This window comes from Colias croceus, chromosome 14 (assembly GCF_905220415.1).
Source record: "Colias croceus chromosome 14, ilColCroc2.1".
NCBI classification, from domain to species: domain Eukaryota; kingdom Metazoa; phylum Arthropoda; class Insecta; order Lepidoptera; family Pieridae; genus Colias; species Colias croceus.
The window spans coordinates 9,128,527-9,141,031 of NC_059550.1; the positions used below are offsets into that span (position 1 = coordinate 9,128,527).

At 32.9% G+C, this 12,505-nt stretch overlaps 1 protein-coding gene across 1 annotated transcript; it reads right to left on the reverse strand.

The window, feature by feature from the left end:
* Window positions 1-290: 290 nt before the first annotated feature.
* On the reverse strand, window positions 291-12,169 carry LOC123697431 (abscisic-aldehyde oxidase-like). The gene is made up of 16 exons (XM_045643948.1): window positions 12,121-12,169; window positions 11,451-11,617; window positions 10,988-11,145; window positions 10,362-10,723; window positions 9,541-9,764; window positions 9,171-9,273; window positions 8,609-8,733; window positions 4,624-4,917; window positions 4,109-4,399; window positions 3,530-4,020; window positions 3,119-3,302; window positions 2,337-2,532; window positions 1,462-2,225; window positions 1,130-1,319; window positions 623-736; window positions 291-415 (listed from the first exon to the last, which is right to left on the reverse strand). The coding sequence occupies exons 1-16, from the start codon at window positions 12,161-12,163 to the stop codon at window positions 345-347; spliced, it is 3,777 nt and encodes a 1,258-aa protein (XP_045499904.1). The 5' UTR covers window positions 12,164-12,169; the 3' UTR covers window positions 291-344.
* Window positions 12,170-12,505: the final 336 nt, after the last annotated feature.

Consider the following 12,505-nt stretch of genomic DNA (forward strand, 5'->3'; position numbering starts at 1 on the left):
TTGGGAACCAAAAATAATATTTGTGCGAGGTTTGCGATTTTTCTGATGTTATTTTATTTATTTTGGATCACAATATTTACTTTAGGTTTTACTTTAACTTTACTTTACTTTAGGTTATTTATAAACTTAACCTTAAAAAATTACCTTTTAATAAAGTCAATTTATTTTTTTTGGAGTTGTTTATTTTTTTGTTGCTTCAGCTTAGTCTTAAAAATATTTTTGGTGATCGTCTAAATTATACCCTATCAGAATTATGTAGAATTAGGGAACAATAAAAAACTTTATCTTTGTAAAATATTATATTTGTATGATACAAATTCACACTTTACAGTAATTATAGTTAGTTATCTGTACAGAAACTCCGCCAAATTAACTTGTGAATGCAAAACATTCGCTTCAACTGAGTAGGTACCTTCTGTAAATAAAAAGAAAATCATTATAAGTACCTACTGTAGTTTCACGTAAAATATGAAAAATATCCAAATAATGATTAAAAATATCAAACATTTCGCCATAGAAGTATTTAGTCTTCCGTAAGTTGAAATTATCCCTCAATGATGAAATATGATAAATTTAATTTTCCCCAGACTTCGAAACTTACTATAAATGATTTTTTCCTTACCAACATTAAACCATTGATTTCTTGGAAATCCTGTTTCTTCTCTAGAAGCAGCAATGGCAGCTTTTAAAGCGAAGGCGACGCTCACAGCTAAACATGTTGCTGGTTCAGCGACCGCTGAAAACGGTCAATTAAACATGATACATATAATATAATCGAGTCTATTAGCAACTTAATTACTAACCTTACAGACAAGGCGACCTCCTTATAAGGATTTTTCAGTAAAATAAAATATCTCATTAGCTAAATAGATTTTAGAAAACATGGCGTAATGACATAGTTATAATCTAAGGTTACAATATGGAAAACCCCTTTTCAGAGAGAAAACAGAAAATTAATATAAATTACAGTAGGTTAATAAGAAAATCACTAGACTTACGTAAAAATATTAGTTAAAGCATCGTCCATGGTTAAAGTAAGGTCTTATTTTATTTAATTGTGTTATAGGTTTATAGGTCATCAATATACCACAGTTTAAAAAGACCCAAAAAAATTATCTAAAACTCTTACATCGAGAGCCCAAAGTCCCAACAGGATTGTGGTTCTTCCGCAACTTTATTCTGAAGTCAATCGGTATATCCTTAGCCTGAGGTATGTGGTAGTTCCAAGTCCGATCCGTCAGTATCTGACCTGTCTCTTTATCATAAATTAATTGTTCTGTCGTCCAGTATCCTATTCCCATTGTAAAAGCACCTTGGATCTATTTAAAAAAAAAACGATTTTTTTTTTACAATTTTAAACGGATGTTTACTACGTGTAATTTTTCCCACCCATATAAAAGTTTGTAAAAAAATGAATATTTAAATTCGTGAAATAAAGTCATAAAATAGTTATAAATTCACCTGACCAATATCAATTTCAGGGTTAACACTAGTACCAACATCTTCAACTAAATCAACCCTTCGTATATGACATTCACCGGTTAATATATCCAATTCTACTTCTGAAAGAGCAATACCAGCAGTTCTATGAGCTTCCTGATCATTCGAATTGACCTGATAACTCGTTTGTAGATTGATTCCTTGCTCAAACGCTTCTTGCACTAAATTTTCCCATGTGGGATCCTTAACTGATTTTCTGACGGGTGCTAGACGATCTAGAAGCAACTGGCAGCATTTGATAGCACCAAAACATATTGCCTGAGTTGTTCGACTCGCAACAGTTGAAAAGTTATTTGGAACAGATGCTACATCTAGTGGTTTTACTTTAATCTTACTAATAGGAACTCTCAATACAAAAGCAACGGTTTGTATCACTTTTGTGTTAATCCCTTGACCTATTTCTATACCTCCATGTTTAATTACAATGCTCCCGTCTCCATGATAGATGGATATATAAATATGAAAGTCAACCATAGGTGCTCCCGGCCAACTCATGATTGCAACTCGGAGTCCCCGTTTCATCCACCTATTTTTAAGATTAAAATCTTCTACTTCCATTTTTCGTTTTTCATAATCACTATCCTCTAACAGTGTTTCCAATACATCTTTTACATCTGTGTATTCACTATTGAGATTGCACATACGCACTTGAAGTGGATCCAAGTCTAATTCATATGCTATTCTCTCCATGACGTGCTCTGTCATGCAAACAGTTTCAAAACTTCCTGAAATAAACTTGAGTTCTTAGAAAACTATTTGATCAATCGAACAAATATTTAGAAAACAGCTAAAATTGAATGCCTTTAGTCAATTGGTAATTTTATTTGAAATCTCACCAGGACTTCTGGCATATGTATTGGAAGTAGTATCTGTAGTAACAGTGAACACGCTGAAGTTCCACCGACTCTTGTCATAACAATTCTTTACTCCTGGGAAAGTTAGAAATCCTACGGGATCGTTGTCTTTGTAGCCAGTGTCTTGATATAGATTATATTTTAAATACTGTATTTCACCAATGCCGTTTACTGCAACCTAAAAATAAAGTTAATATAATTAGGAGCTTTTGCTATGGTAGTACATCTATACATATAATAAATCTGTAGAAGGGTCAATTCTGTACATTGAAAAAATTGAAAAAATAAATAGCAGGCGGTGTTACTGGATCGATACCAAACGCAAATATGTGATTAAAACAATTTTTGTCTGTCTGTCTGTCTGTCTGTCTGTATGTTCAGGCATCACGTGAAAACTAACGGTTCGATTTCGATGAAACTTGGTATAATTATACTTTATTATCCTGGGCATAAAATAGGATACTTTTTTCCCCGGAAAAATATGTAGAAAAAAAATAAATCTTAATTTTTCCGCGCGGACGGAGTCGCGGGCGGAAGCTAGTAAAATAATATAATTGCTCTATTAGTTGAGTAAATTCAACTTTAGTTATTTCCTTAAATATGGTAGTGGTTTGTATTACAAAAAAAAAAGTTATAACAAAAATAATAATTTATGAGGAGGCTCCTATTTTATGTATTAATTATCACAGAATGAATTCTTGCAAAAAAGCCAAACAGCACTGTACCAGAGATAACAAAAAGAATGCATTAATTTGTTGAGTTACCTCATAATCAAGATTACACGGTAATCTCTTGCCAATGACGCGAATGTTAGGTTGGATATCCATCACAAATCTGCACGGTCTGTTGAGCAAATATGTGACCAGAGCGCTGGCAGTGGCCGTGTAGCTACTCCTTGTTATTTTGGCGCCATAAGCTCCTCCACATCTTGGTACTTCTAAGTTTATTCTATAAATCAATAGTTTACTTAAAATATATCGTTTGTTTTGGGGTTTGTAATAATCAGTAATAGTGTATTTCATCGTTAAAATACAACAAAATATTGAAAATTTTAAGAAATTCTACAACAGCAACATTTTAGGTTAAAATATTATTATTTGAAATTTGCCTAACGGCTAATGTTAATCTTGAGATGATAATTTGATGCATTTTAAAGGTTTATACTAGTTACATACCTACTTTGCTCTATATTCAACAATTCTGATATAGCCAGATGCATCATATCTGGGTATTGAGTTGACGATAATACATCAATACCATCCTCACTGGGACGAGTAACACAACTCTGGGTTTCCATTGTATAGTGATACTGCCAGAATATATTTTCCGTTTCTTTTATTACTCTATGCACATCTACACCAGGTTCTTTTTCAGCTGGGTTAGATTTATACAACGTTATTCGACTCGGATCTAACATCTTTACATCACGGATATCTAGTAAAGGTTTCTGGTCATCCTTTTTATATGTTACATGTACTAATTCGACTGCCCTGTTTGCTAACACTTCTGTTTCAGCTGCTATTATTCCAATGGGCTGATCGAAGTGGGTAATCCTATCTTCAGCTAATAGTATTTGAGGTTGATAAAGCGGTACTCTGCCACTTATCAGAATGTTCTTTCCAGGAATGTCTTTGGCTGAGTAAAAAGCTAGTACACCGGGGAGAGACTGCAGGTAAAATATAACAACAGATATTTATTAATGTTTGATTTTAAATTTATCACAGTCCCCACAACTTAAAAATAAAAATTCTCACCAGAGCCTCTGATGGATCAATATGCTCGATTTTACCGGTCGCAATCTTCGCAGTGACAAACGCACAATACACTTCTTTTCTCTGTGTGGGTAGATCGTTAACATACAAAGCTTCCCCAGCACACTGTATGAGTGCTTCCACTTTTGGCATAGGCTCATTTAAAGGCCATAATACTGGGTTTGTGTCATAAATTTCGGTACCTTTTGATAGTGGTCTGTATTTCCGGAGATCGATGGCTCCAGATGCGTACCGTGCGTTTAATAGCTCTGCCGGTATTATATTGAGTAAGCCCTGTAAAATGTATGCTAAGATGAATAGATTGATGATGCAGAAATACAATAAATATTTGGAATACGGTAAAAGCTTGACAATTTCTCCTCATCGAACTAATCAAACCTTATAAAATTTGTTCAATTAACGGATCAACATACCATTGCAAAATTTTAAAATATAGTTCAAGTATACTCATTACTCATGTACGATGGACAATTTATTTTACTCCTACAATTTTATACCTTATAAAATAATCCCAGTGCAGCTTTTTTCCTAAAATCAGGTGAGAACATTCCTGGAAATTCCTCTACTACAATTTCGTCATTCAGAACATTAAGTGCTCCTTGCAGAACATCATTTTCGAACAACTTCTTATCCTTTAGATACAATTCTGTTCTATACGCATGAGTGAAAGCTCTTGAAAGGCCACCGTATATTATTCGTGCTGATTTAACTGTTTCTCTGTCATTTGGATCTAGTTCATAAAGGAAAGCTCCGTGGACTTGAGCTACAGCGTTTTGAGATCTGGGCGTAACCTGAAAATTTAGTAATCATGGCCATTTACCATTTACATTTATAGTACGCGAATAAGATGTAGAAAAAATGTGTTCATGTACTTTTAGTGTACCTACACACGTAAGAAGTGAAACTTCTTTATGACCTTATTTTCCAAAAAATAATTTACTATATTCAACTTTAAATACGTCGGTCGAATCACGCGTGGTAGGGATAAGAAAAAGATCTACTATAATTTTATGTAGTAGTAATTATATACACCAACCTAGTGTTGACAGAAAATCTAGCCCTAAGCTAGATTTAAACTAGTATATAAGACAACAGCTAAGCAGACTTTTTCTATTGTACATCAAAACATTCAAGGCTTGGCTAGCAAATTATTAGAAATAGAATTGTTTTTAAATCATAATAGTATTAAGGTTTTTTGTGTAACAGAACATTGGCTTAAACAATGTCAGTTGTTAATAAATATTGATAATTATAAATTAAAAAGTATATACTTCAGGACATATGCTATTCATGGAGGTTCTCTTATTTTTGTACATAATAGTGTAAAATGCAAAGAACGAACTGACATTGTTAGTCTTTCTATAGAACGGACCATTGAACTGTCCTGTGTTGAACTGGAGCGTTACATTATTGTTTGCGTTTATAGACCCCCTTCCAGTGACTTTAATATGTTTGAGACAGTCATGGAAGAAATATTAAAGCGTTTAAGTAGGAGTAAAAAAAAAGTTATAGTATGTGGTGATTTTAATATTGATGTACTTTTACAAACACAAACGGCAACACGAATTGTTAATTTGTTTCAGTCATTTAACCTGTATAAACTTTTTAATGAACCCACACGAATTACACCTACTTCTGCAACCTGTATTGATAATATATACTGCGACTGCATCTGTTTAGAGAAAAATATTCTCAATACACTCGCTTCGGATCACTGTGGCCAGAAAGTAGTTTTTGAATGGGATTGCTTACCTGAATTTAAAAGAACTAATGTTAGGCCTATAACTAAAAAAGGCATTAATAAATTTAGAGATAATATTAATAAAAACCTGCCCGTACTGAATGATCAATCCTGTCATAATAATCCTTGTGAAATGTTTAAAAATCTTTTTAATTTAGTTCATAGTGAATTTGAAAAAATATTTAAAGTTAAATCTTTAAATATTACCAAGGATTTACCATTTAGTAAATGGGCGACACCTAGCATACATAGGTGTAGGATTGTTCTTTATGAGTTATATGGTATGAAGCAATATAATAAAGATCCATCTTTTCTTAGTTATGTTAGAAATTACTCAAAAACTTTTAAAATTGTTTGTTTTACTGCGAAGCGTTTGTATATCAGGGATAAAATACGCGACTCGGATAATAAAGTTAAAACAGTTTGGTCTATTATTAATGGTGAAATGGGTAAAAGCAAATCAAGTAATACCATAAAACTTGTAAATAATGGCATGGTTATTGACAAAAATGCTGATGTTGCGCTTGCTTTTGAAGATTTCTTTAGTAGTGTCCCTGCTAGCATTACTAATAATTTAAATTCGTCTTCAATACTTGCAGAGACCTTTTTGAGGGACCATGTTGCGGGGTGCAGTACATTATTTGAATTGCGTCACGTAACTGCTAATGATATTGTTACAGCATTTAAGACACTTAATTTAAAAAATACTTGTGATCTTTGGGGAATGTCCGTAAATTTAGTTAATAATATAATAGAAAATATTGCAAACAATTTAGCTTTCATATTTAATAGGTGTTGTGACTATGGTACATTTCCTAATTTACTAAAGCTTAGTAAAGTTATACCTCTATTTAAAAAAGGTGATCAAGAAGACTGTAACAACTATAGACCTATCTCGATTTTACCAACATTAAGTAAAGTTTTCGAAAAGTTAATATTAAACCAATTGACTAGTCACTTTGCTTCTAATAATTTGCTGCACACCAAACAGTTTGGTTTCACAAAGGGGCGCTCAACCACAGATGCTGGAGTTGCACTACTAACACATATATATAAGGCATGGGAAAACTCAAAAAATGCTTTGGGGATATTTTGTGACCTCTCCAAGGCATTTGACTGCGTTGAACATTGTACTTTATTGCGCAAACTTAATCACTATGGGATTAAAGGACAAGCTCAGAACCTCATAGCCTCATACCTTCATGATAGGATACAAACTGTAGTTGTTAATGGAGAACGTTCTAGCGGTGCGTCAATTAACATGGGTGTTCCACAAGGATCTATTTTAGGACCCTTCTTGTTCTTGGTATATATCAATGATCTACCTTATTATTTACAGGATAGGTGTGAAATAGTTCTGTTTGCAGATGATACCTCATTAATATTCAATGTGGATAGGCATGACCCAAATGTTGACGAAGTGAACAGTACTCTTTTACACATATCCGACTGGTTTACTGCTAATAATTTATTATTAAATGCCAAAAAAACAACTTGTGTTGAATTTTTACTACCTAACGTTAAAAAGTTGAGCAGAAATATTACCTTGAACGGGGAGGTATTACACCCTACAGAATCGACTGTATTTCTTGGGTTAACATTGGACGAGAAACTACAGTGGGGAGCCCATGTCAACACCGCTGCAGGTAAGCTCAGTTCAGCAGCATATGCAGTCCGAAAGGTAAGGCATCTCACCGATGAAGATACAGCTAGATTGGTATATTTCAGCTACTTTCATAGTATTATGTCCTATGGAATTCTACTATGGGGCAGGGCAGCAGATATAGAAACTATATTTATCTTACAGAAAAGAGCCATTCGCTCTATATATAATTTACGTGCTCGGGACTCACTAAGAGATCTCTTTAAGAATACTGGTATACTTACTCTACCATCACAGTATATATTTAATAATATTTTGCATGTACACAAAAACGCCGACTTACACACAAGAGTAGGAGATAGACACTGTTATGGCACAAGGAACAGAAATAGAATTGAAATGCCATTTTTCCGATTAGCTAAAGTTAAAAATTCATTTATGGGTCAAGCTATACGCTTTTACAATAGAATTCCTCATAATATTAGAGAGTTTAGTAGTTCTAAATTTAAAACTTATATAAAAAATGTACTAGTTCAGAGAGCGTACTACAGTATTCAGGAATATATGGACGATAAAAACCCATGGAGGGTTGTCGCGTAAAAACCACAGGACAGTTCTTTGTATATTATGATATATTATGTATTTAGATATAATTTACATATTATGTAATATCGACATGATTTTAAAAGAGCAACTATGGAGTTTCTTGCCGATTCTTCTCCATAGATCACTGCTTTCCGAATCGGTGGTAAATGTTAAAATAATTATGTAATGACGATTCGAAAGTGCTACTAAATAGTAGTCTAATTGAATAAATGAATGTTTGAGTTTGAGTTTGAGTTTGATGGCACATAACGGAAAAATGTCACGCGTAACGAAAAAATGTTACACTAAATTTTTATCCAACCCCGATAAAGAAGTTTCACTTCAAAAATATTTTTTTAATGCTTATAACTCTATCAGTATAGTTATATACCTACGTAACTACAACAGAAAATTTAATAATACTTAATGGAAACGCTTGAACATGATTGCACATGCCTGATTTTTTTTAACATATTTACATTCTATGAGACATAACTTGCTTCTACGTTAAATTATTCTTAAAAAAATGTTCAGTATGAAAAAATAAACATACTTTAAAAGAAGCGAATTTGTAATTATCAGACAGTGGAGGTATTTTGACTGCAGTGATGATCTTTCCTCTCATATCAATCGACAGAAACTCTTGCAATGTTACGTCTATCGAATTTTCTGCGCTTACTGGAACAAACATAATATCGTATAATGTTCTTAAGTATATTATTATTAGTCTGTGATAATATCTAAATAATATTTAAAGCATCAATATTTACATTTTGTGGTCTGGTTTATGGTATTTTACTGTCAGTTAGTTTACGAAATTTATTTGTGTTTTGCTAGGTTTCGATCCGGCTTAAAGTTTTAACGTAGACTCAAATAAGATTTATTTAGTTACTGAATTAGATTTATTGTAGCCACATATTGGAATCGTAATATTATGCAATGCGTAATCCTTTAGGCAAACAGGATTTATCCTGTACACTATCTGCTTCTCATAAAATATGAAATAAAATATATATTAAAAAATCTGAAATGTTTCTGAACATTCGAAAGCGTTTTGGAAAGTAAAGAAAATATAAAGCAATATATAATAGACAGTTTATTCTTTAAAAATATACCAATAGTGATAAAAGCGCCAATGGCTTCCAACAACAAAAATAAATCGGATTGGAATCCCATATCTCTTTGTTTCAGCATCAAATTCCCGGCTATAGATCCAACCTGCATAGGAAATAAAAATTTGTTTATTTATTCCATAATACACTGCAAATCAAGTCTTCAAATAATCTTATCAAAGTACATTTGTAAAACTTTTATTACAAATAGAACGTTCTAAATAATAACATATTTTTTTAAAATTCTATGGAAACTAAAAATTTCATTAAAAAATAGAACAATCCAAAGAAGCTAAAATTGTAAAATACAGAAAGAGTTCTTAATTAACTTACTAAATAAGGAACCTCATCATTATAATATGTAAGTACGTACATTTCTGACAGGTATATGAGCCACCAAATCCAAATGTTCGTAGAGTTTTTCTAAATAAGAAAACTCTTCATACATCTCAGCCATGTTCTTAAATATCTGCATCGTATTGGTCAACGAAGTCCCAGCACCGATTATTAAGTTTTGGTCCAGGTAATGTATTTTTAGTTCATAGACTGCACTTATATCGATTAGCACTCGAGGAAATTCAAATATGTGGATCGCACCTATAGAGAAAAAGCCATTTCTTAGATTAGTATCCGAACCAAAAAGAGTAAGTAATAAGACATGTTTATTAACTTTACCTTATTTATTTTCATCAACAGCACCTTTTCCGTGAACTGAGCGTGCTATTATCATAGCCTTAAGTATAACCATTCACGATAAAAAGTGTTATCAAACCCCAAAAATTTTTTGAAATGAGACCCGTATGTAGTTCCCGTGATTATAGCTCGTTTGTCCAAACAAACTCTTTATTTTTATTATTTACTAGCTTTCCACCCGCGGCATCACCCGCGCAGTCAAAGAAAAACCCGCATACTCGCATAGTTCCTGTTCCCGTGAGATTTCTGGGATAAAACATATCCTATGTCCTTTCTTGGGTATCAAAATATCTCTATACCAAATTTCATGCAAATTGGTTCAGTAGTTAAGGCGTGATTGAGTAACAGACAGACAGACAGACAGAGTTACTTTCGCATTTATAATATTAGTATAGATTTATTTTTTACTAGTATAGATATAAAAGGTGTATTAGATGCATTAAGAGAACCTCTAAAAACACATTCAATATAAAAAAAAATTTGACATTTTAATATCCTCACCTCGTCCCGTATTCCCATCCACTAGCATATAAGAATCTGTCCCTTCATTTCTCCACACTTCAAAAACGTCATTGATTTCATTTACCCTGTACCACGTTTTATGATCGCTCAAATATATCTTTTTAACCTTTCCTCGTCTGGGAACAACACACCAGTCTTCTTCACACGGTTTATTACAAGTTCCTTTGTTTTTGCATAGTTTTAAATCTTCGATATCGACAAGGTTGGGTTTTGGAGCATCCTTAGCAAAGCTTCTGAAGGCATCTAGGATGGATCTGTAGCCTGTGCAGCGGCATTGGTTGCCGCCGAAGGAATTCTCGACTTCATATTCGGTGAGATCGTAGTTCTTGTTTTCTAGTAAACTGCAAAAAAACAATTCGGTATGGTCTATGGGCTAGATGTAATATAAAATCTTATAGCTATTTTATTTATGGACAATTAGATAATCTTTATAAACTGTCCGTTTGATATTAATTGTAAGTGTTTACACTTACAATAATTATTAATATTAATTCAATTGTATTTTGAACACACAGAGAATTTGGTTACGGATTGAACACCTGTGCTTTTTCATATCCACTTAAATAGGCTATATATATTAATATATTATAGGTTAAAATAAATACCTGTACATACTCATAATCCATCCAGGTGTACAATACCCACATTGAGATCCATTATACTTCGCCAGAGTGCGTTGTATCGGATGGTACCTTTGTCTGTTCCCTATCCCTTCCACTGTGGTGATTTCCCAGTCTTGGCACGATAAAATTGTTGTTAAACACTGAAAAATATCACTACTAGGCTCTACTAGGTATATAAAATAAAAATATAAAAAAATAGCGTTTCGTTTTCCTTTTTCAGTTCCTGAAAAGAAGAAACTATTTTTTGGATGGTATGGACTTATGGACGAAATTGCTCTACCGAAAACAGCAACGCTATTAGGATACAGTAAACAAAATAATAACTCAAAGCTAGCAAACTATTTTTTAAAACCCACAAACACATACTCAGATCACCTCTATTTCATCCACTCTTTCACGCAAAACACTAGTGAAACCTATAACTTCATACAAAACGTAAACTTACAGAATCAATAGACAACGTGGTCCTCTTGCCATCAGCATCAGGGACGGTAACAGCCACTATACACACTCCACACCCGCCCTCCTTGCACATGTACTTCGTGCCTCGGAGGTTCAGTCGCTTTCGTAGGAAGTCGTTCAGGGTTTCATCGGAGTCTACCTCGGAACCCGCTGCGATATATCGTAGTATTTTTAGCGGTAAAATTAGAAAAATATACCGCGAATTGAGAACATCCTTCTTTTTGCAGTCGATTAAAATGACCACAGTAGTAAATGATTGTATTTAGTATTTTTAGTAAAATATGTATGTATAAATTCAAATTGCTGTTTTGATAGTAGTCTCTACTATCGAAACAGCAATTTGAATTTGTGTATCGGAAAAGATAAAAAAGTAAGAAGTAAGTAAAATAAAATATAGAGTAGGTATATATTTTATTAGATTGTTACAAAAATTGGATAATAAAAATGTATGCACGACGCACGTATTTTTGGGATAAGAAAATGAAAAAAGTAAATGAAGATCCTAAGAAGAAGAAGCTTTTGCCTAAAAATTATGGATTCTTGAATGATCTTTTAAATAATTAAACGCATTTTTACCCATACAAAAAAACATGTGTATGAAAATAACATCATCATTTCGATATATTTTTTTAATATATAAAAAAATAACAAACCTGAACAAGGCTCCCCATTCACACTGAAAGTTATTCTATCCATAGTCCGAACACCAGGCGGAATGACTGACACTCAATCAAAATGTAAATAACAATGTTAACGTTCACTGAATATAGTCGCAGGTAATGTTAAAAAGCGGTACAAACAAAAAATGTCTATACATTTTTCTCATACCTAATATTATTTATCTGTGGTTTTCTCTATCTCATAGCGGGCTGTTGGTAAGCGATCTCAACCGCACATGAACATTTGCAGAGGCATGACCAAGTCTCAAATTGTCTCTGGAAAAGTATTGGCCGCTTTTAAAGGGGATATGAGAATCCTGAAAAATCCTTATGCTCATATTTATTTATTTTTTATTTTTTTTACCTCATGGGATTGGAG

Excerpts from the sequence above, each read along its gene's own strand:
- LOC123697431 (XM_045643948.1), bottom strand. The coding sequence starts at position 12,163 with ATGGATAGAATAACTTTCAGTGTGAATGGGGAGCCTTGTTCAG. Across the intron at positions 4,918-8,608 it reads ACAAATTCGCTTCTTTTAAA|GTTACGCCCAGATCTCAAAA; the intron begins GTATGTTTATTT and ends CTAAATTTTCAG. Across the intron at positions 2,533-3,118 it reads CGTGTAATCTTGATTATGAG|GTTGCAGTAAACGGCATTGG; the intron begins GTAACTCAACAA and ends CTTTATTTTTAG.